This window comes from Podarcis vaucheri (assembly GCF_965113315.1).
Source record: "Podarcis vaucheri genome assembly, chromosome: 17".
Taxonomy (NCBI): Eukaryota; Metazoa; Chordata; class Lepidosauria; order Squamata; family Lacertidae; genus Podarcis; species Podarcis vaucheri.
The window spans coordinates 42,689,319-42,710,189 of NC_138755.1; the positions used below are offsets into that span (position 1 = coordinate 42,689,319).

Below are 20,871 nucleotides of genomic sequence, written 5' to 3' on the forward strand. Positions count from 1 at the left end.
GATTCACAAGTGCTGTCAGACAGTGCGTATCCTGCAAATGCCTTCCTTGTCTATAAATCAGGAGCAGTCTACATCTGCCAGAGCTGTCACTGACAAGCAGTCATCCTATTTGCAAGAGCTGTCAATGGTGTCCTACTTTTCTCCTAAAAGCAGACACAATAGTACGGTTCTTCTGCTCACTTATTGCTCCTGGCTTTTAGGTTTGTTCAGACACAGCATTTAACAGAAGTGTTTTATCCATCACTTGATCATTTGAGTCTCTTCATCAGCATCATAGAACTCTTCATCTTCACTTCCACTCCCAGCTGAACTATCGTGGTCAGACTAGAAGGAAAATGAGATTCTGATATCAGAGCTATCCTTCACCAAGTTTCGAGTAAAATGTTTCAGATGATTAATCTCAGCCTTGCAAGACTATTCACTAGGTCATTTTCAGTTTCCACCAGGCCTTTATAACCCAGCTTCAACCCAAACCTCCATATGGGATAATACTAAAGTGGATAATACTAAAGTCCCCCCACCCCCAAATCAAGGAGTGTATAAATCTTATGAAATAAAGAAATAAAGCATAGTGAGTGTTTTCAAAACTCTATAAAGAACATTAAAATGTCATTACTATCGCTGCAAACAGGACAACCTGGGCAACACGATTATGGCACCTTTGAGGCTCACCTCTTATAATCAAGAATAAGAAGTCACTGACTTTTACAAAGCACAGAGCAGGCAAGTGACTGCATTTCTTCCTGAACTGGCTATCACTTTGTACTCTTAAGTCAAGGGAGAGAAGCGCTCAACATATCTGGCACCACTGATTTCCCCTTCCAAAACTTCCACAGCCATGATCGACAATAAAATGGCAGCCAAACCCTGCTGCCAGTCAATTTTGCTTCCTTCATTGCTGACAGAGGGTTTGGGGCTCGACCTTTCTGTTTCTTGTTGCTGAGTAGGACAGGACATTTGTAGACACAATAAGCATGCCAGAATACTGTTCCTTCATGGTGGCTGTTCCCCTTCCTCTAGGAAATGCTGTCTGCACATGTTCAATAGCATGAAGGCCTCCTGTTGTTTCTCTCCAACTCAATATTCTTTTGTGGGGGGGGGGGGGAATGAGAAGAATGAATAGGTAACAGTTGCGACCCTTTGAAATAAAGGAGGAAGCAGGCTCTGATCTAAAGCTGGCAGCCAAAGAGAAAGTGGCTATTTGTCTGGGATGTAGTCAGTTGCCTAGCAGCTAACATATCTAAAAGGCACAACTAAATATTTAATATCTTCTCCTTGGAGCCCATCTGCAGTGGGAGACACCACATAACCCTAAAGAAGCTGGGACTTCCTATTCAACTTGACAGCTTTTGTAACAGGAGGGGAACTGGCAAAGGTTCATACCCGTGAGCTTTCCATTGTTTGCAGCGAAACAGCTTCATCTCCTAGCCGCCGATATGAGCAAACCTGTAGATCAGCTATCGTCTCCAGCAGGGGGCTATTTAGGGTTTCTGGCAATAACAGACTCAGAAGACCAGCGAACAAGCCCGCCACGCCAAACACAATATATGGCAGAGACCCTTGCACAGATTTCTGTAAAAAAAGAAAAGAAAAGAAAGAACAAATATAACAAACAGCAGCAGTAGTAGCTAGGGCTCAAATATGTTCATGTTAATCATGAAATGATGGTGCAAGGACATAACAGCTATTCAATCTTCTTTCAGCTGTTCTGCACTGGCAAAGCACACGTTGGACCACTTACAGGCTGCAACTGCAGCGAAACAACCACACACAACAGCATGAGAATTTGCAGCGACCCACTAGAGGAGTCACATCTTCAACACATCTACTGGTCATGTGAAAAAGGTAAAGGTAAAGGACCCCTGACAGTTAAGTCCAGTTGCAGACGACTCTGGAGTTGCAGCGCTCATCTCGCTTTACAGGCCGAGGGAGCCGGCGTTTGTCCGCAGACAATTTTTCCAGGTTATGTGGTCAGCATGACTAAGCCGCTTCTGGTGCAATGGAGCACCTACACCAGAGCAGTGCACAGAAACACCATTTACCTTCCCGCCGGAGCAGTACCTATTTATCTACTTGCATTTTTGGGTGTGCTTTCGAACTGCTAGGTTGACAGGAGTTGGGACAGAGCAACGGGAGCTCACCCTGTCGCGGGGATTCAAACTGCCGACCTTCTGATCGGCAAGCCCAAAAGGCTCAGTGGTTAAGACCACAGTGCCACCCGCGTCCCTATTGGTCATGTGAACTGACCCCAAATTATGCATGCAGAGACAACAAAAATTGGGTCGTGCAAGAGCACAGTTACAAAAAGAGAGTCTGGAGAGAGGGATAGTATGGAAGAGAGGGGAGACAGAAGAACCAGACCCAGACATCTGTGCCCTAGCCCCACCTGTCAGGGTCAAGGGTGGAAGGAACAGAACAACTCTCATGACAAACTCTTACAAAAACTCTCTGAAGGAGCTCTGTCTCCCACTCTCCTCTCACAAATATGAACAGGGAGAGCTGCCAACGAGAGGCAGTAGAACAGTCAGTGAAGCAGCCACATTGGGGAGGGTGCAGGGCTCAACTGAGAGAGCACACACTCTCACCAATATTTCCGGTTTTAAAAGCTCTCAGATGGCAACATTCTTGAAGAGCTGCTTGCAAGCACAGCAGGGAGAACTTGACTAAATAGGCCGATGGACTGAGCCTTCACAAGGTGGCTTCGTTCATCTATTTTCAACAGGTCCACCAGCTGCAGGTGGCCCACCTGAATGCTTAGGCAACTCTGCATTGCCTTTCCCCTCCCCTATCCCTTTCTCTCTCACACCTCTTTATTCACAGGAAACTAGCACTACAGCTTTATCGTGTGCAAGGGGAGTTTAGGACTCTTCAAAGTTGCATCAGCCAGCAAAAGTCGTGTCTACCCCAAAGCCAACTGCCCCACACACCTGGCAATTTTCAAGAATTCTGAACATTAGAGTCAAAGCCAAATTGAACCCACGCAAAATGTACTTTGCATTTTGCTACTGTCCAGTTGGGGGAAGGCGTGGGTAAGAGAAGGAAAAATTGGTACAAACCAAAGACGGAACAAAAGGAGCGATGATCCCACCAATTCGGGAGAACATGGAGCAGGCTCCCATTCCAACATTCCTGCGGGAAATAAAAGAGTTACATTTACATGAAGCATTTTTCCTTAAGTGATGTAGGCTTAGGACTAAGCTTTCAAGTCCTGAAGAGTACCTGCAGGTTGCTGAAAATATCTATTTAATAAGCCTGACAATGCTCAGCAATGTGGCCTCAGGTGGTTCTCTATGAGGCTACACAGCCCTCCTCACCCCTATTATTGTGGTACATTTCAATGGTGAGTGCTTTAGGCAACTTGTAAAGACATTACTTAGTCAAGCATTTGCTTAACTGACTGGAGGCAATGGTCTGTCACTCTGTGGTGCTATGATGTACTTTTGATTTATTGCTGTGGTTTAGTTTTTTTTATATTGTATTTTTATGTATTACCAATTTTTACATCCTGCTCTGGGATAATTTTAATGAAGACTGGGCTATAAATAACCTAAATAAATATATATATTATTGACTGAGGTGGATTCAAGGGAGGCTGAAGGAGAAATAGAATGAATTATTTTGTGCAGGGGTAGAATGTGGCCTGTTTTCTAATGAAAAATCTGCTTTGGATGGCTGATCAACCTCCTGGAAGGAAAATTCTGCTCTGCCTGAATCCTTTGCCTCTGAAGACGGTGCCTAGCACAGAAAATGATGCACAGAGTGCCTCCCCCTTCCACATCAGTTACTCCCAAGTCACCACATATGGGAGATAAGCATCATTCTCCTTTGAATGCTGCTGAGCTCTACAGAAGTTTTGCATGAGTTCTGCACGTTCCCGGGCATGGAAGGACTCAAACGTAGACTTGATAAGAGATACAGCCCTGATGGCAGCAGGAATTGGCTTCCCAGCACAGTGGAAGCTGAAGCAGCTCCGCCTGGTCTGGAGCAGAATGAATGAGTTTGCAGTGGAAGCTGCCAGTGGACGGCTCAGCCACAGAACTGGAAGGCGGCTTTTTTGCTTAAGGCTGTTTGACCCGTGGGACACACTGTGTCCTCCTCCTCTTTTTTTAACAGCTCCTGCTTCTTGTGTGACCAACTGAGCCACAAGCAAAAAAGAAGCCATTTTTTTAAAAAAGGGAGAAGGCAGTAAAACAGGAGGAGAAAGTAGTTTGTCACTTTTTAAGGAAGAAGAGCCAATGTTAAAATGAGGGGGGAACTGAGTTCTAAGAGAGGTGGAACAGAAGCTCAGTCCCAGGCAAAGGCAAAGGCACATCCTTGGGAGAAGCCTCGAGGACAGGATACAGCACAGAGAGTTGGTCACATGGTTCTTGCCTTCCTGGGCAGCAGAAGGGCTTAACACATTACGTTCTGAATGCCTTCTTAATCCCAGAGAAACAACAAACTCCTTTAGTATTTCTGTATGGACTCCTTGGACTAAATATTGGACTCGGCCAATAAAGTGAGATGAGCGCCGCAACCCCAGAGTCGGTCACGACTGGACCTAATGGTCAGGGGTCCCTTTACCTTTACCAGGAACAATCCAGACTGGACAAGCCAGACTGGATTGCTTTAACTTAAATGATGATAACGAATCCATCAACTTGCTTCCAGCAATGTGCAAGGGAAGGTGCTCTGCTCCTTGCTCACTAGCTTGAGTGAGGAGGGATAATATTCAATCAGTATATCCTCGCCTACTTTCCTCAACATTCCCACAAAAGGAAACTATCATTCAAGTGGATTTCTTTGGCTAAACAGGGATGTTCACATTTAAATTTTGCATTTGGGAATGGGGAGAAGTTGAATTCTCACCTGCAAGCCCCTCAGGGAAAGGACCTGCAGTTATAGAGAGATACTGCAACCCCACCCTAAAAACAAGGACCTATGAATTTCAACTGAACGGTGCCTCCCAAGAAGAAGGAAAGTCAGGTGGTCTCATATAGACCACAGAAGCCACCAAACTGAACCTGTCTTACCTGATCACTGTAGGATAAAGTTCTGATGTGTAGATGTAGACAATGTTAAATGCTGCACTGATTGTCAGTTTTCCCAGTAAAGACAATGAGTGGCTATTTACAATGGCAAACACTCCTGTAGCTGTTGGGGGAGAAAGGCAAAGCTTGTAAAGATTCTGTAGTAAGCAATTATGGCCTTTTGGCTTTAGGCTAAAAGTTGACCCCCCCCTCCGCCCCCTTGCTAGGCAACAGGAAAACCAGCCTGTTCCCATTTTATCAAAGAAGGAGGAGTTTCAGGGAGCTTGTTAGCAGAAAGCACACTCTGGTCAAACGGCCACCTGGCCTTGTACTGGGGAACTAAGAGAAGCGCCATTTAATGTTGTGTTCACAGAAGGGGAACGGTTCCCTTCATGGTGTCCAGCTAAGATTTACTCAGAAGAGACCCAGTGAACATGACCAAGTCTTCTGCTGCGGGCTCAAAAGGAGACACTCTTAGAGAGGCTGGACTTGGGAATTAAATGGGTTACATTTTTAACTACTTCTCAAGCTTCAAAGATCAGTTATTTCTTGCGTATCTGGTTCCAGCTGCCCAAGGCAAAACTCTCCACATGAGCAGCTGGAGATTGCTGCTCCCCTACAGATTTCAGAAAGGCTTCACTGCAAGACGTTGGCCTCCTGCAGTCTGCTCCATAGTGAAAAGAACAACACTTTTACCTTTCTTTTCTGGAAGAAACATGACGATAAGAGAGGCCAGTCCTCCCAGGAACAAAAAGGCTGCAAGCGTCCGTTTACGGCCAAACCTGAAGAACCGGAAAGATAGAGAACAATGAAAATGCAAAGCAAGTAGAAAACAAGCTCCCTTTACATCCAGGGCTTCAATGCAGGAAGCCTATTACTCTTCAGTCAACAAAGTTATTCCAGATTTTTGAAGAGAAGCAGAGATAAAAACAAATATCTCTTAGAATGTCAAAATCATCTCAGGCACCTACTACCCAAATTCCTAATTACCACTTGTCACCATCATCATCAACAACAAAAACTTTAAAAGGAGTCACCAGGAAAGAAAATTGAACTAGGTTTTCTTATTAGGTTTTGTTTTGTTTAGGTCTTAACTTGAAACACCCACTATGGGTGTTAAATTAGGAGAGCAAACCAAGGAAGACTTGTGCTGTCACCAATTACTATTGTTGGGAGTCATCATAAACCTACTAGATCTCCTAGATTCCATTCCCTTTGGGGCCCATTTATCGTAATTCCTCTGTACCTGTGCATGAACGCTTCATGAGATACACTACTTCATGCACCATCATGTCAGGTTATCACATCACGTGCCACACAATGCCAAGTGATGTGAAACACCATGTCATGTCACATCGTGAGATTCATCATGATGCCAGGTCTTGCAATATACCTCATGTGACGAGACACAGCACAACACCACCTCAAGAGATATATGCATGCCACATTCACAATATTTCAGTCTTTAAAGTGCTACAAAACTCTTTGTAGTGTTTCCTGCAATGGACTAACAAGGCTACCCCTCCGGAGCTTGACAGAAAAAGTTTTTCATGCATGTTGCATTCCCACATGTATTGGTTTAATTTTTTATGCCCAGTATCTTCTTATTCACCTTTCCTTGGGGATCAATCTCAATCATTTTCAAATGAAGAAATACAAGCACCTCCCACACTAGAGGAAAATAGCATAGCATTGCTTACTGCAGAAGAACAGATTCAGGCTAAGCAGCACACACAGCAATGAAATTGATAATCATGAGAAAGATGACCAGGCTAGAGGGCTGATTACATGAATAACGTCCACCTAGGAGAAGGGGCATACGTGCGCAGACCCGCAGAAGAGGGAATCTCTTGAGATGATTTCTTGCCTCCCCCTTCCTCTGGATGGGACAGGATCTTTCGAGATCTCTTCCTGCCACCTGCTTTTTCTAATTCTCTCCTTTTCCCCTTCTCACCAGGAAGTATCCACAACCTCACCCACTGCTGCTGCCACTCAAAAGAAAGAAAGAAAGAGGTAAAAAAGAAATTTATCTAGAATTCCAACACTCACCATTTTTTGCCAATCAAGTAGATGCAGAGAGGGTATGCTGGAATCTCTATTAGCCCAGAAAGAGCCAGGTTGGCATAGACACTGCCACTCAAGTCACCCACATTGAGAGTAAGACCGTAATAAACCAAGCTGCATACGAACCTGTGGCGAGTAAAAAGAAAGAGATGTAAAATGCAAAGTGGCTTCTTCTAGTTTTCTGCCTATAGAGTAGCTGTAACCTTGAACTCAGAGAAGGATGTTATGCTTTAGGTATGGAACTTATTGTCTGGGGCTTCTCGATACTTATTTATTTTTATTTATACCCTGCCCTCCCCGGCCAAGACCGGGCTCAGGGAGGCTAACATCAGGTATGAAAACAATTGATGAAAATACAACTTAAAAACAAGATTAAAATACTACTTAAAATGCAGCCTCATTTCAGTAGAAGCCCAAATCAAAAACTGTTTGGGGGGAGGAAACGTCAAATCTTCACCAAGGCCAACTATCCAGACTGGTCCTACATGGGCCAGAAAAGCCAGGGAAGTCCCCAGAAGGAAAAGGAAAGAGGGGGAGGGTATGAGGCTGGTTCCAAGCCAAAGGCCAGGTGGAACAACTCTGTCTTACAGGCCCTGCGTGGAGAAATCAGATCCCGCAGGGCCCTGGTCTCATGAGACAGAGAGTTCCACCAGGCCGGGGCCAGTGTTGAAAAGGCCCTGGCTCTGGTTGAGGCTAATCTGACTTCCTTAGGGCCCGGGACCTCTAGAGTGTTGCTATTTATGGACCTTAAGGTCCTCCGCGGGGCATACCAGGAGAGGCAGTCCCGTAGGTACGAGAGTCCTAGGCCACGAAGGGCTTTAAAGGTCAAGCATAATATCAGCATAACAAATGCATGATCAGGGCAATATAAATACGAATTACATTTTGGCATTGGGTATCTAAAGCATTTCCAGGCAGGGTATTTTTTTATTTTATTTTTTAGATTATCAGGTCCACTGAATCAGCACCCAGGGACCCTTGAGCGATCCCTGCTAGTCTAAATGACAGGCTTGAAAATAGCAGACCAGTGCAGCTAAAAGTCCAGAAAAAGCACACTAAACCTCCCCACACCCTGGCACCTCCCTCCTTCGGTCTTCTCCAGTTGCCTTCCATGGGAGAAACTGCTTTCTTTACAAGCACCTAAAGCCAGCCTTTCCATTCAGATCACTGAACCTCCATGTCTTATTTCTTTCATTAAACAAAACAAAAAAAGGTTCTGCTTTGATCCAGACAACATAAACCACATTTGTACATGTCAGTGGTCTTCCAGCTATTTAACAAAGAGACATTACTCAAACTGTCTTGTAAGATTCGTATTAAAATGTCAAGCCACATGGAAAAAGTGCTCACAAAATGATTTTTACTCTACCATTCAAGGACCACTTGGTCTTTGTGTAAGTATGTACTAAAATAATCCCACAGGCTCTGATCTTCGATATTCTACAGTTTTTTTTGTTCTTGTAAAAAATATTTAAAAGCATAAAACTCCAAATGGGTTTTGCAGCCTGTTTTTTTAAAAAAAAGAGTTTGGGGCTGTAACATATTTTCTCTGTTGTATTTCAACAGTACAGTAGTAGCAATTTCAAAATCAGATCAAAAGATAGCGTAAGTACCAGATGAACATCATGATCAGAGTTCGTCCCAAAAGGATCTTGTACCGGAACAGGTCCAGGATGCTACTGGTCTCTTTATGACTCCGTTCAGGAGGGAGCTTAAGTGAAAAAGTGCACTTTGGTTTGCGGTTCCTCTTTGCAATGAGGTAGAGGGAATCTTCCGCTTCACTCAGCCGTCCTTGTGAATACAACCAACGAGGTGATTCAGGAATGAATCTACAAAGAACAAAAAGAGAGAAAACATTCCACAGATGGCGTTAGAGTTGTTTTACTACTCAATATTGGCATTTCGGGTAAAAAAGAAAAAAGCACATTCATTAACAAGTTTTATACTGCAAATAGACTTCAATCTTTGCTGCTTTGCACAGGGATAAACAAGACCAGTTTTGTAGGACTGCAGCTCACAACTATGCACTGAATGCAGCCATGTTAAGCTGATTTAGGAAAATTCTGAATGTGCAAACGTAAACTTAATACAGAACTTGAAAAAGCAGTGTGAAAGCAGTGGTGTGGAAAAGTACTGAGAACAGCACTTGACACTGACACAGTTCATCTCCCTATTGTTCAAAATATGCATATTTTGTAATAACAATACAAATAATAAATTATCATCGTCATAATATTCTGTAATGAACATGTATTTTTATTTTAAAATTGTAGATCACATATATCAACATTCTCAGTCAGATGCTAAGATTCCTTGCTTCCCTTTTATTATCAGTGGTATTTGGCCATAGATAGACTGAACAAAATATATCCTTCAGTTCAGGACAAGAGTTGGAGATATAGTATGTCACAAGTGGATTTTTCATATATTTTGGAGTTGCACAACAATTCAGGTATATTGGAACACAATTTTAATGTCATTTCAGAAGTATTAGAATATCAGATAACAAAGTTTTTGGATTATTAGGTAAGTTATTTAAAGGATGTAATTCTTAAAGACAATATGGAATTAACAGTAAATTTATTATTTGCAGCAAAGACAAATATTGCAAAAGTCGGGGGGGGGGGGCTCAGTTCCTTCCATTTCAGAATGTGTCAAAAATATCTGGGATGTTTTGGTGTTATCTGTCAGCATACTACATAAGAGAGGCAACACTATATAGATTTTTTAGAGTGCTAGCTAATGGTGATTGTGTTTTAGAACAAGTTTCAGTAGAATATGCATATGTACAATTTATTTACATTATTGTAAATCAATTATTATTTTATTATGCTTTTAGATTTAAAAGAGATTACTTCTTTCCTTTTTCAAATATTTCTTTATTTCATAACCTATTATGAATATTTTGACCCACTTAAAGTAGCCATGAATTAAACTATGCTTGCAATTACTTCTATCTGCAGTAGAGCCTGAGCCTCTTTAATCCCAGGGTCACGGGTTCGAGCCCCACATTGAGTGAAAGATTCCTGCACTGCAGGGGGTTGGACTAGAATGACCCCCATTGCACCTTCCAACTCTACAATTCTATTATTTAATTCAGTCTGCAACCCTCTGCACACTTACCTTGGAGGAAACCCTGTTGAACATAGTAGAACTTATTTCTGAGTAAGTGTGTACAAAATTGCACTGTATTGAAAACCTTAAAACTAGTAGTATGGTCTTCGAAATGATTAATCACATAATTATTTGGGAAATACATTCTCCCTGAACCTTTAATTTGTCAAGCTACTCTGCACCCAATGAGACTAGAAGAAGAAGAAGAAGAGTTTGGATTTGATATCCCGCCTTTCACTCCCCTTCAGGAGTCTCAAAGCGGCTAACATTCTCCTTTCCCTTCCTCCCCCACAACAAACACTCTGTGAGGTGAGTGGGGCTGAGAGACTTCACAGAGGTGTGACTGGCCCAAGGTCACCCAGCAGCTGCATGTGGAGGAGCGGAAACATTTTTGAAGAAGAAATTACGACATTTCAGATAGAGTCTGGATTGCACAGATGTATCTTGGGAAAGGCCTTCACGTTATTTGCGTTTAGCAATCAGGCTGCTGCTAATTTTTGAAGATTATAGGTGCCTATGGACTTCTATCCATTGTGCTATCACAAGCAAGGGAGCAACTTCAATTCACCAGGTATGAATTCCCTAAAGCCTCCTGCAATCAACCAAATAATGCTATGTAAAATAAAGGAAAACCAAAATGGGCAAATGTAAAACCTGGGTCTTGTACTAGGAACCACATTGCGCTCAAAGATTATGCATTGCTTGCCCATGCTCTATCCTGCCACCAGCGTATGACTGAATGGCGGATGTGCACTAGCACCCCCCAAAAACAGACTTGGGCTTCTCCAAATAAAGTCACTGCAGCCTTATTGAAATCATCCATTTTTCACTGCTGCTTGAAGTTTTCAATTTGTACAAGACAAGCATGGGAAACACTTCCAGCCCGTAGGGCAAATTAGGCTGATGGAGGTCCTAATTTGGCCCACGAAGCCATTTCCCCCAAGCCATGCCCACATGTCATCAGGTGTGGGGCAGCCACAGGTAAAGATGCCTTTGCAAAGGAACAGCGAGGGGCCTTCAAGTGCACTCCCTGTGCCTTTTAAATTTGGTGTCAAATGCAAACCCAACTGGAATCAGCCTCCCACATCCATCATCATGGCCCATGGAGGAACTTCCCCACCTGGTCAGGTAATTTCATATGTAACACCGATGCAACCAAGACCGTTTGCTAAATACATCCAGTCACTCACTCACTGTCTCCCTCACACATGTGCCCTTTCAACTGAACTCTTAAAAAAAAAAAAAGGAATTTACTTTCCACAAGGAAAAGTCAGTTTTGGTGGACATGTACTTCCTACATCAATCAAGCACCTTCCCTACCACCCAAAATTCCAGAGCAGTTTTGCAACTGATTTTCAAACCTTTTCTCCTCATTTGAATGAATAAGCAAATTTATATGCATCATCAAAAAAAAAAGTGAAAGAAATAAGCAACTTGCTAGAAGCATGAGAGAGGCAAGACTGAAGGCTGATGCAATGCTCAACTTAATGTGTGTGTCCGTATATTACAGATGTCAATGCCAGTTTATAATGCCTCTTGCAAACGCTCTTCAAATCCTACGTCTGTCTTCAACCTAACAGGTGTTTGCCTCTATGTAACTGAAAGCCTACCTCTAAAGCAGCGGCTACAGATGACATTAGGGGAAAGAAGTCTGAAGCTTATAGCTTATGAAATCTTGGGACAGGTGGCAACTAACTTGGATGATCAGAACTTTCTGCCAAGTATATCAGAACATAAAGGAAGGAAGACCAAGCAGGAAAAAGCCACACAATGGCACTTAAAATGGTGGGAATCTGGCAAGGCAGCAACACTTCAGAGACAGATTTAGGGAGCAGAGGGGATAAAACTAACAAGACAAAAGGTGATGCTGTCGCACAAGGCCAAGGTCAACCCTATGCTGTGTGAACAGGAGCAGTGCTGGCACAATTCTGTAGTATTCCTTTTCCCTTTAGCACTACTAAAACCACACCCTGAATCTTTGTGTTCGGTTCTGGGGAGCGCACGTCAAGACAGACACTGAAGAGGATTCTAAGGACTGTTAAGATGAAAGAGTTTAGAAATATCCTATGAGAAGAGGGTAAATCTATGTCCAGGCTTAGAGAAAGTAGGTTCAGGGAAAGTAAAAATCAAACAGCTTAAAATACTTTAAAGGGGTGCAAGAAAGAGAGATAACTACTACTTCTATTCAGTGATAAGTGATTTTCACACCTTTTCATGAACATCACCAGAACAATTTTAAGGTAGGTAACTTACAGAGACAGGAGGAAGACTACTGTTCCCTCCAGGTTAACCACAACTGCTAGTATTCTCCAGGAGCGAATGAGATATCCTAACAAAGCATACTGGGCAATTCCCACAGCAAAGAAGAGGCCACCAACTGATCCTAACAGAAGGCAGACAGGGGAAAAAGAGTTATTGACCATTTAATGATGTTTGCTAACACAAAACAGACAGGCAAAGGTGGTTACCTGAAGAAAGATGCAAAGATAAAGATAATTTAAGAGGGAAAGAGAAGACAAATTATGCTGCAACCTGTTCTTAAAATCACTATTTGTGAGGTCTTCCTAAAAACAAAAACAAAAAAGGTCAACAACTTTGCGGGTGAAATGGCATGAGCAGAACTGGACTGAGAATTTTAGGCAGTGTGACATGTGATATATTAGGTATGTTATCCTCATCCTACAGAGGCTAAAGTTTGTGCTAGTATTTTAAATGTGTAAGAAACAGAATGCTTTACAACAGAAAATTTGCAGAGCTTTGTGGCTGAAGGATCAATCGTATGCATACAGGGAACATAAACTACTTCACACGTTACAATTGGAGGATACACCATGACCATAACATGCAAGCTATTTTTTTTTACCCTGTCTACAAACTGATGGAAGCAAGAGCAAGTCTCAGCTTCCAACAAAAGCATGTGTGCACATGGTAATCAATCAATCAATCAATTAATCAATGGCTGGATGCATACAGATTACCTGGATGTGCCTGTCAATCTCATAATGTATAAAGCAGTTCTCAAACATGAATTAAAATTTGGATTTGCTGCCAGAATTTTTTTTTAAGCTTTTAATATCAAGATCAGTAATTAAATGTTGTACCTGCCATAGCCCAATAAGCAGTGCCCAAACATTCGTTCAGGAGGACAAAAGCCACTAATGACATCCCACCATTCATTACTCCCACCAAGAAGCGAGAGACTGCAAAGAACTCGTACGAAGGGGAGAATCCATTAGCAACAGCAAACAAAATGTCAAGGGCAAAACCTGGAAGGCAAACAAAAATTTCCTTCAGAACATCTCCCAAGAAGTAAATGGTGTTGTTTTTGCCCCTTTCCCCAAACTTAGCCACTGTGGACACAGTGCAATATTTTAATGCAGTTCTGCTTGGTTGCTCAAGAAAGCACATGTAGTGTTTGTTAATGAAAAATATAGCTGACCGTATCTTACACAAAAGTTCTCTACATATGATAGGATACGCTGTCTGGTTCGCTTTATGGATAAGACACACCTGATGGAGGGAATCATGTTTTACAATTATCCTCTCTCTTTTTAAAAATCAGCAGTCCCATATATTTAAATGGATTCTAATTCTGTAATGAATAGTGCATATGATTATCCCATTTTAATAGCCAGCTGCTATCAGGCTTTCCTAGTGGCCATTTTAAAGGCAATTATTTACCTTGGGCTTGCCAGGGCTTTAGGAGCTGGCAGCAACAGCCAAAATATCTGAGCCAGGGTGAGGAATGTTGCCATCTTGTCCCCACAGTCCTTTTTGCTGCTTGGGGGCTGCTAAGGAGAGAAAGATGGAGCAGCTGAGGCAACACTTAAGATCAGCAGCCCAGGCAAAGGCAAACCTTGCCTCTTGTAACTGTCATCTGTTGTTAGATGTTCCTGGTGCCAGGGTGTGTGTTATACCAAAAGAGAACTGGTAACTATGTTTGTGAGCCTTCAGTTAGAGAGGGTGAACTAATCCCATGTTATCGTTTAAATTTCTTGGATCCATGTGTGAGTAAGAAGGCAAGGGACAAATATTTCAGAATATCCAGAATATTTGTGTAACAGGAATTTAGCTGTTTTATTTGCTTCCAACAAGTAGGTTAGAACTATAGGGCTGCAAGTATATGGACAGCTTTGCAGTTTCTCTTCACAATGCAGATCAGACTGAGCCACAAAAGAAACTGCAACAAAATCCTGCAGATCACCACGACTATCTGGAGTTCTTGAAGTAAGAAGCACACATTGCTGGAAGAGAAAAGCAGCGCAGTGCAAAGCACCACAAGGCCACTAGCCAATTTGACACAAGGGAGAATCCCCCAAAATCCAAATGGGACAATTGGGCCCCAATTAAAACCCATTCATGGATTCTTTTCACACGAAATTGAAAAAACTCTTATTATCAGCCCATACTCCCTGCTCTCTCTACAGCAGTCTCCAATGTCCCAGAAGGTGACCAAACCCTACAAATTGTGGAAAAAGAAAGCTATGATGAGATTCCCAATATCTGAAGTGTAGTCTATAGAGTACTCAAATTCACGGCTTTCCTTTAAAATACCTGGACAGAGCAGAGAATACAACTATGCTAAGAAAGACGAAGGGTTTTTCCTTCATCTTTTTCTGATGACAGCTTACCTACAAGGTAGACTTTCTTCCGTCCAAAACGATCTGAGAGCTGTCCAAAAGTAATCACTCCAACAAACACACCACTGAAGAAAAACGAACTGGCAGCACTGATCTTGTATGATGTGTTGCCAATTAAAAACCACTAGGGGGAGAAAAAAGCAGAGTTAGGCAGAATCCAACAGAAGGGAAGAGCTTCTTTTTGAAATCCATAAATTATCTTTAACATTATCATGCACCTAACAACTAGCACCCGACAAAAAGTTATTTCCTAGTGTAAATAAAAGTACTTTTCTCTCCTTACTGATTTATATCTATAGGTAACATTGTATATTTATTGTCCATGTACCACATACAGAAGCTAAACAGGAGTGGCAAAACCTCCAAAGAAAGGCCAATATTGAGATGCTTCAAGTTTAAAACGCATCTCTTAAAAGATCACAGGAGTACAGATTAGGTGTATTTCTGTACAATGGATAAATGGCAACACTCTGGGGTAGCTGGCAAAAGCATTTCCTGAAGGCATACTCATTATTCTGTTGACTTGTTACTGGCTAATATGGCAATTCCAGTGTATGAACTTAGTCCATTAAGGTGGGGGCTTTGCAATCTTGCTAATAGGACACGTCTTTTGAGAATGAGTATGTTTAGCACCTCCACTGCCAAAACCTGCAAACAGACATGTACTTCATACTTTAGCTTCAGTGCTGATCTTCTCAGAAACAGTGATATGTTTCAGCCACAGTTCTTCTTAGAAATTAATACTTCACAAATGCTACAAACCATATCCTTTGAAGTATGGCATGAACTTATGCAATGCTTGTTGGGAAACAGACTTGGTGAGGAAGTAGACTGTGCTACACTCAAGTTACCATTCAAGTATAGCACCGTTCATGAACCCAGTAAAGAAATGACATTCTTCTTCTTTATGGAGCCATAAACTAGTTCCTCCCCTTTAAGCACACACACACACACAATTTCCAGAGAGGTAGTCATGCTAGGTGTTTTTGTAGGAACAACTTTAAAGGCTAGCACATTTATTACGGTATAAGCTTATATGGACTCCAGTCCACTTCATCAAATGAATTAATCTGGTGGTTTTTAGAAAAGTCTCAGATGCCAATATCCACAGGACTGGGTATGTTCATCTGATCACAGCTAGACAAAATGTTTATGAAAGGATCATAACACTTATTTTTGAAAAATTATAAGAGCTACATTTGGGTAAGGCTTTACTTTGAACCAACTAGAATGTGACAAAAATAGCGAGCAAACCTTTAACTCTTCTTTAGCCTGGACCCTAAGCAAAATGGCAGGGTAGTGGGAGAGGAAGAGATTAATAATGCAGTCCAAAAGGCTGTGGTCTGTAGCAATCTCAATTTGGGAATGCAGGAAATTCATTTGTTTATCCCATTTATATCCCACCTTTCCCAAAGAACTCCGTGTTGTATACATAGTTCTATCCACCCATATTTTATCCTCACGACTACCCTGTGAGGTAAGCTAAGCTGACAGTGGCTGACCAAAGGTCACCCAGGGAACTTACTACTTGGCTAAGTAGGATTTGAGCCCAGGTTCACAGACTTAATTAGTCTCTCCTAGGTGCAAGACTATAGGGACGCGGGTGGCGCTGTGGGTTAAACCTCAGAGCCTAGGACTTGCCGATCAGGTCGGTGGTTCGAATCCCCGCGACGGGGTGAGCTCCCGTTGCTCAGTCCCAGCTCCTGCCAACCTAGCAGTTCGAAAGCATGTCAAAGTGCAAGTAGATAAATAGGTACCGCTCCAGCGGGAAGGTAAACGGCGTTTCTGTGCGCTGCTCTGGTTCGCCAGAAGCGGCTTAGTCCTGCTGGCCACATGACCCAGAAGCTGTACACCGGCTCCCTCGGCCAATAAAGCGAGATGAGCGCCGCAACCCCAGAGTCAGTCACGACTGGACCTAATGGTCAGGGGTCCCTTTACCTTTACCAGGTGCAAGACAGAATTTTGGTTGTACCATATTCTCTGACCTCTTCCTTCCCATTTTGCTTGTGTTGCTCAGCCTGATTAAGAGAGCTGTAAAAAAGCTTGTTCACTGTTTTTGGACATCTTACTTGGTGCATCTTACATTACTGTAGAATTTGGATTTTCTCTCTCTAATGGATCACCTACAATTTTGTAGCAATAATTTAGAAGGTTAAGTGCCAAGATCCCCACAACTATCCTGGCTCAATTACCTCAGAGGCTATTGATGTAAAGTTGTTGCTAAAGTGTATGTGTTTCTGAACTTCACTCCCATTGGCCGTCAGGAGCCACTTCCTAAAAGTTCTTTCTTCGCTAGCCGACTCATTGCTATGGCTTTTATTTGCAGAGGTCCCTTCAAGGTCCCAGTGGTAAGGAGGTGTGGCCCCCACTAGTGCAATGAGGATTGCTTCACTGGCCACATAGAGCTGAAACAATGAGAAGTAGAATCAAAATCAATGCCAGAACAAACAACAACTTCCTGACATTTAAATAACAAATATCCTTGATCATATCTACATAATAGCTCAGAGGTTATTTGCTTTTTAGAATGAGAATTGTCAGTATTTCAGGTTTATCTTTACATATTTCAGCTTTGGAAATGTTTCTCCCACCTTGTCAATTCACAGCAATCCTATGAGTGCTCTTTTTGCTTGGCTTTATAACCCCTTTGCAATAAGCATACCGTAATTCCAGGGTCCATCTACACTTCCATTTGTCCTGTGATTTCAAGTCACAGGGCCAAGAGGGGTTTTTATTTGTTCTGCTGCCTTTCTCAGGAAAACCTGCTGTTTTACTGCTAAATTGGAACAAACCCAGTTGATTCTGGTTCCGATTCAACAGTAAACAACAGGTTTTCCTGGGGGAAGCAGTGGGGAAAAGAAGAACCTCTTGAAATCATGGAACAGAAATGTGGGTAGGCCCCCAGTTTCATCCAAACCAAGAAACAATTATTAGCAGCTTCAAAACAATCCGGATATGAAACCAATTGCAAACTATGGTGAAGAAAGTGTTAAGCGCACACATTCCAGTCCTCTTCTCTAAATACGCATTTGCCAGAGTAATGCATTGCCCTGCTTGCCCCCAGTAAATCTGTCCAGTAGAGATATGAAACAGGGGCTTCCTGATTCACAGCCCCGCATCTTAGCCTCTGTGCCACTGTACACATATCTGTGAAATTTAGATCATGCCACCTGAAGAACCAATAGTCCCGTTTGCTTATAAGAACTTCTCTAACACTACAACATAATTCAAAGTTCTTTCATACAAAATAAGTTTTCTCCAAGAAAAACACACACACGTCGAGATGAGTTATAAGCTAAACAAACTTGTTTCTAGTCAACAAAGATTTTTGTGAGTACACTGAAATAGTACAGACCAGACACAAACTTACAACCTGAACGCAAATTAGGCCTTCTCAGTCATGAGTATCCATGTGGTCTTGGAGAAAGCCAAGATCAGAGTGGAACAATTTCCAGGGATCCATAATTTTTGGCTGGCTAAAACTGTGCTTGGCGGAATGATTCCTCCTCAGGGAAAAATCTCCAGGTCCAACTTTAGGACTGAGAAGGGTGTTGAAGGCTTGCTGACATGGCCGTGAGTGGCTGAGCTGCTCCAGGGCACCTACGGCAGCCACCATCTCACTTCCCAGCTCCAGAGCCAGCACAGCTGTCAGTCTCTTATTGGTTTGGCTGCTTAGCTGCAGAGCTTAGCTCCACACTCAGTATATGGGTACGGCTGTTGGGTTTGGCAAAGCTCAGCCTACAATAGCCACAGCATCTTCAGCTTTCCTCACCCATGGGGAGGCCGGGAGAAAGGAGAGAGAGAAGGGATCTCTGCACTGCTGGCCAAACCCAATTCTGTGGCTGCAAGGTTGGAGAAAGACTTGTCTTGGCCAGAAAAAAAATGGAGGTGCCTGTCTGTTTCCAATTGAAGTTTTGAAGGGTAGTTTCCAATTCACCTTTGGGCTTTGTGTGACAGCCATGAACTACACAGGAACACTCACCCAGTGGCAGAGGAAGGGGAGTGTGGGGGGGAGCACACCGCCCCTGGCAGTGCAATATCGGTGGGGTGCCATCGCAGCTGCGGCCCCCATGCTGGGCGCCACGCCCCCATAGGTGATGTGCCATGTCCCTGGGACGCGCGTCAGACCGGCCCCCGCCTGCTCTCCGCCCCCCCCCCCCGTGCTGGAGCATGAAGCTCTGCCACTGCACTCACCACCACCAGTGACTCTCCTTGAGGCTATACTGTCCAAGCGCCTGTCGCCCTTAGGGCTACCCATCTACTTGGTGTGGGGCCAGCCTAATACATCTTGGCACCACAGGCAAACCACAAAATAGGACTCCCCCCACCCCCCACCCCAGGGAAGAAGGGGTGAGTGAAGATCTACATTAGAGAAAAAGAGGGGGGATCAAAGCAACCTCCCCTGAAGGTTGAAATGGGAATCAAAGGCCATTGTTGGAAGGGGGTGCGCTGAATCAAAGCCCAGGAGACCCTAGAGAGCAGCCCCCACTATTTATTTATCCCTTACATTTATATACCACCTTTTCCTCCGCGGAGCTCAAGGTGCTTCCCATGGCTCTCCTCCTCCCTCTTTCACCCTCACAACAAACAGTCCCGTGAGGGAGGTTAGGCTGAGACATGGTGACCGGCCCAAGGCCACCCAGCGAGCGTCTTGGCGGAATGGGAGATTCGAACTCGGGTCTCCAAGATCATAGCCCAACACTCTGACCATTTGGGGCTCAGGGGTGGGAGGAGACCAGCAGCACCTCCTTTTCCCCATGAGGCCACGGCAGAGGTGGGCGTTATTGTTGTTATTATTCCTTGCTAAATTTGCACACTGCCCTTCCTCCAAAGATCACAAGGCGGTTCACAACATAAAAAGACAAAATGAAAACACAGGACACATAATAAAACACAGGCAAAAGCAAGACAAACTAACCCCCACCCCCACCACCCCGGAGGCACATTGAAAAGGCCACAGCAGTCCAACGTCTGGTTGAAGAGAAACATTTCCACCTGGTGCCTAAAGGTAGGCAAGGAAGATGCCAGGTCAGCCTCCCTGGGGAAAGCATTGGGTGGGGGGGCCTCCAAGCAGGCGGCAGATCCTGGAGGAGCATCATCCTTCAGCCCAGACACGGAGGTCCGGCTCCCAGGGCCTTCTGGCAGCTCCTTCACTGCAAGAAGTGAGGCTACAGGGAACCAGGCAGAGGGCCTTCTTGGTGGTGGCCCCCGCCCTGTGGAGCGCCCTCCCAGAAGATGTCGAGGAAATGAACAACTCTCTGACTTTTAGAAGACACCTGAAGGCAGCCCCGCAGAGGGAAGCTTTTAATGTCTGATGGTTTATCGTGTTATAATAATAAATAATAATAACAATTACTCCTACTACCACTACTACGCTGCACCCGTGGCGCATGGCTGCGTGGCCGGGGGCTGGACTAGATGCCTCTGGAGGTCCCTCCTTTCCCTTCGCGGCTCCCCTCCCTCCCTCCCTCGGCCCCGTCCCGCTTCCTCACCTGGAGCAGCGCGGCCAGCAGGACGCAGAGCCAGACCTGGAAGGGCCCCATCTGGCCCGCCTGAGCGAAGGCCTCCTCCACGTCCATGGCCGGGGCTCCGGGCGGCGAGGCGGGTCTCCGGGCGGCGAGAAGCGCATCCCGCTGGCCGGCGCCGCGCTGACAGGAGAAGCGCCGCCCGAGGGCGCATGCGCCAGGAAGGGAGCGCGCCCTCCGCCTGGAGACCCGACTTCCTGGTTACGGCCGGCGCCGCCCCCCCCCTTGGACATCCGGGCCTTTAAGGCGGAGCTGTGATTGGGCAAGGCCGCGAGATGCTCCCGCCCTCGAGAATCCGGCTGCGTCGCGGCGGAGTGGAGCGGAAGTTGTAACTGGACCGGAAGGGGCGGCAGCGAAGACGGAGGCGAAACCGGGCGGGCAGCAAAATTCGCAGCGAACCTGCGGACTCGTTTTAATTCCGTATCTCCAGAGACACGAGCATTCTAGATGTGTGTGTCTGTGTCTGCATTTTAAAAAAGAATATATAAAAGACTCGTTTCCAGCCCGCCTTTTTCTCAG

At 44.3% G+C, this 20,871-nt stretch overlaps 1 protein-coding gene across 1 annotated transcript; it reads right to left on the bottom strand.

Annotated features, from left to right (window-relative positions):
* Positions 1-218: 218 nt before the first annotated feature.
* Positions 219-20,472, bottom strand: SLC22A15 (solute carrier family 22 member 15). The gene is made up of 12 exons (XM_082205632.1): positions 20,320-20,472; positions 17,020-17,232; positions 14,819-14,951; positions 13,289-13,453; positions 12,441-12,570; positions 8,687-8,902; positions 7,059-7,199; positions 5,706-5,791; positions 5,013-5,133; positions 3,057-3,129; positions 1,384-1,572; positions 219-324 (listed from the first exon to the last, which is right to left on the bottom strand). The coding sequence occupies exons 1-12, from the start codon at positions 20,404-20,406 to the stop codon at positions 241-243; spliced, it is 1,638 nt and encodes a 545-aa protein (XP_082061758.1). The 5' UTR covers positions 20,407-20,472; the 3' UTR covers positions 219-240.
* Between the last annotated feature and the right edge of the window lie 399 nt (positions 20,473-20,871).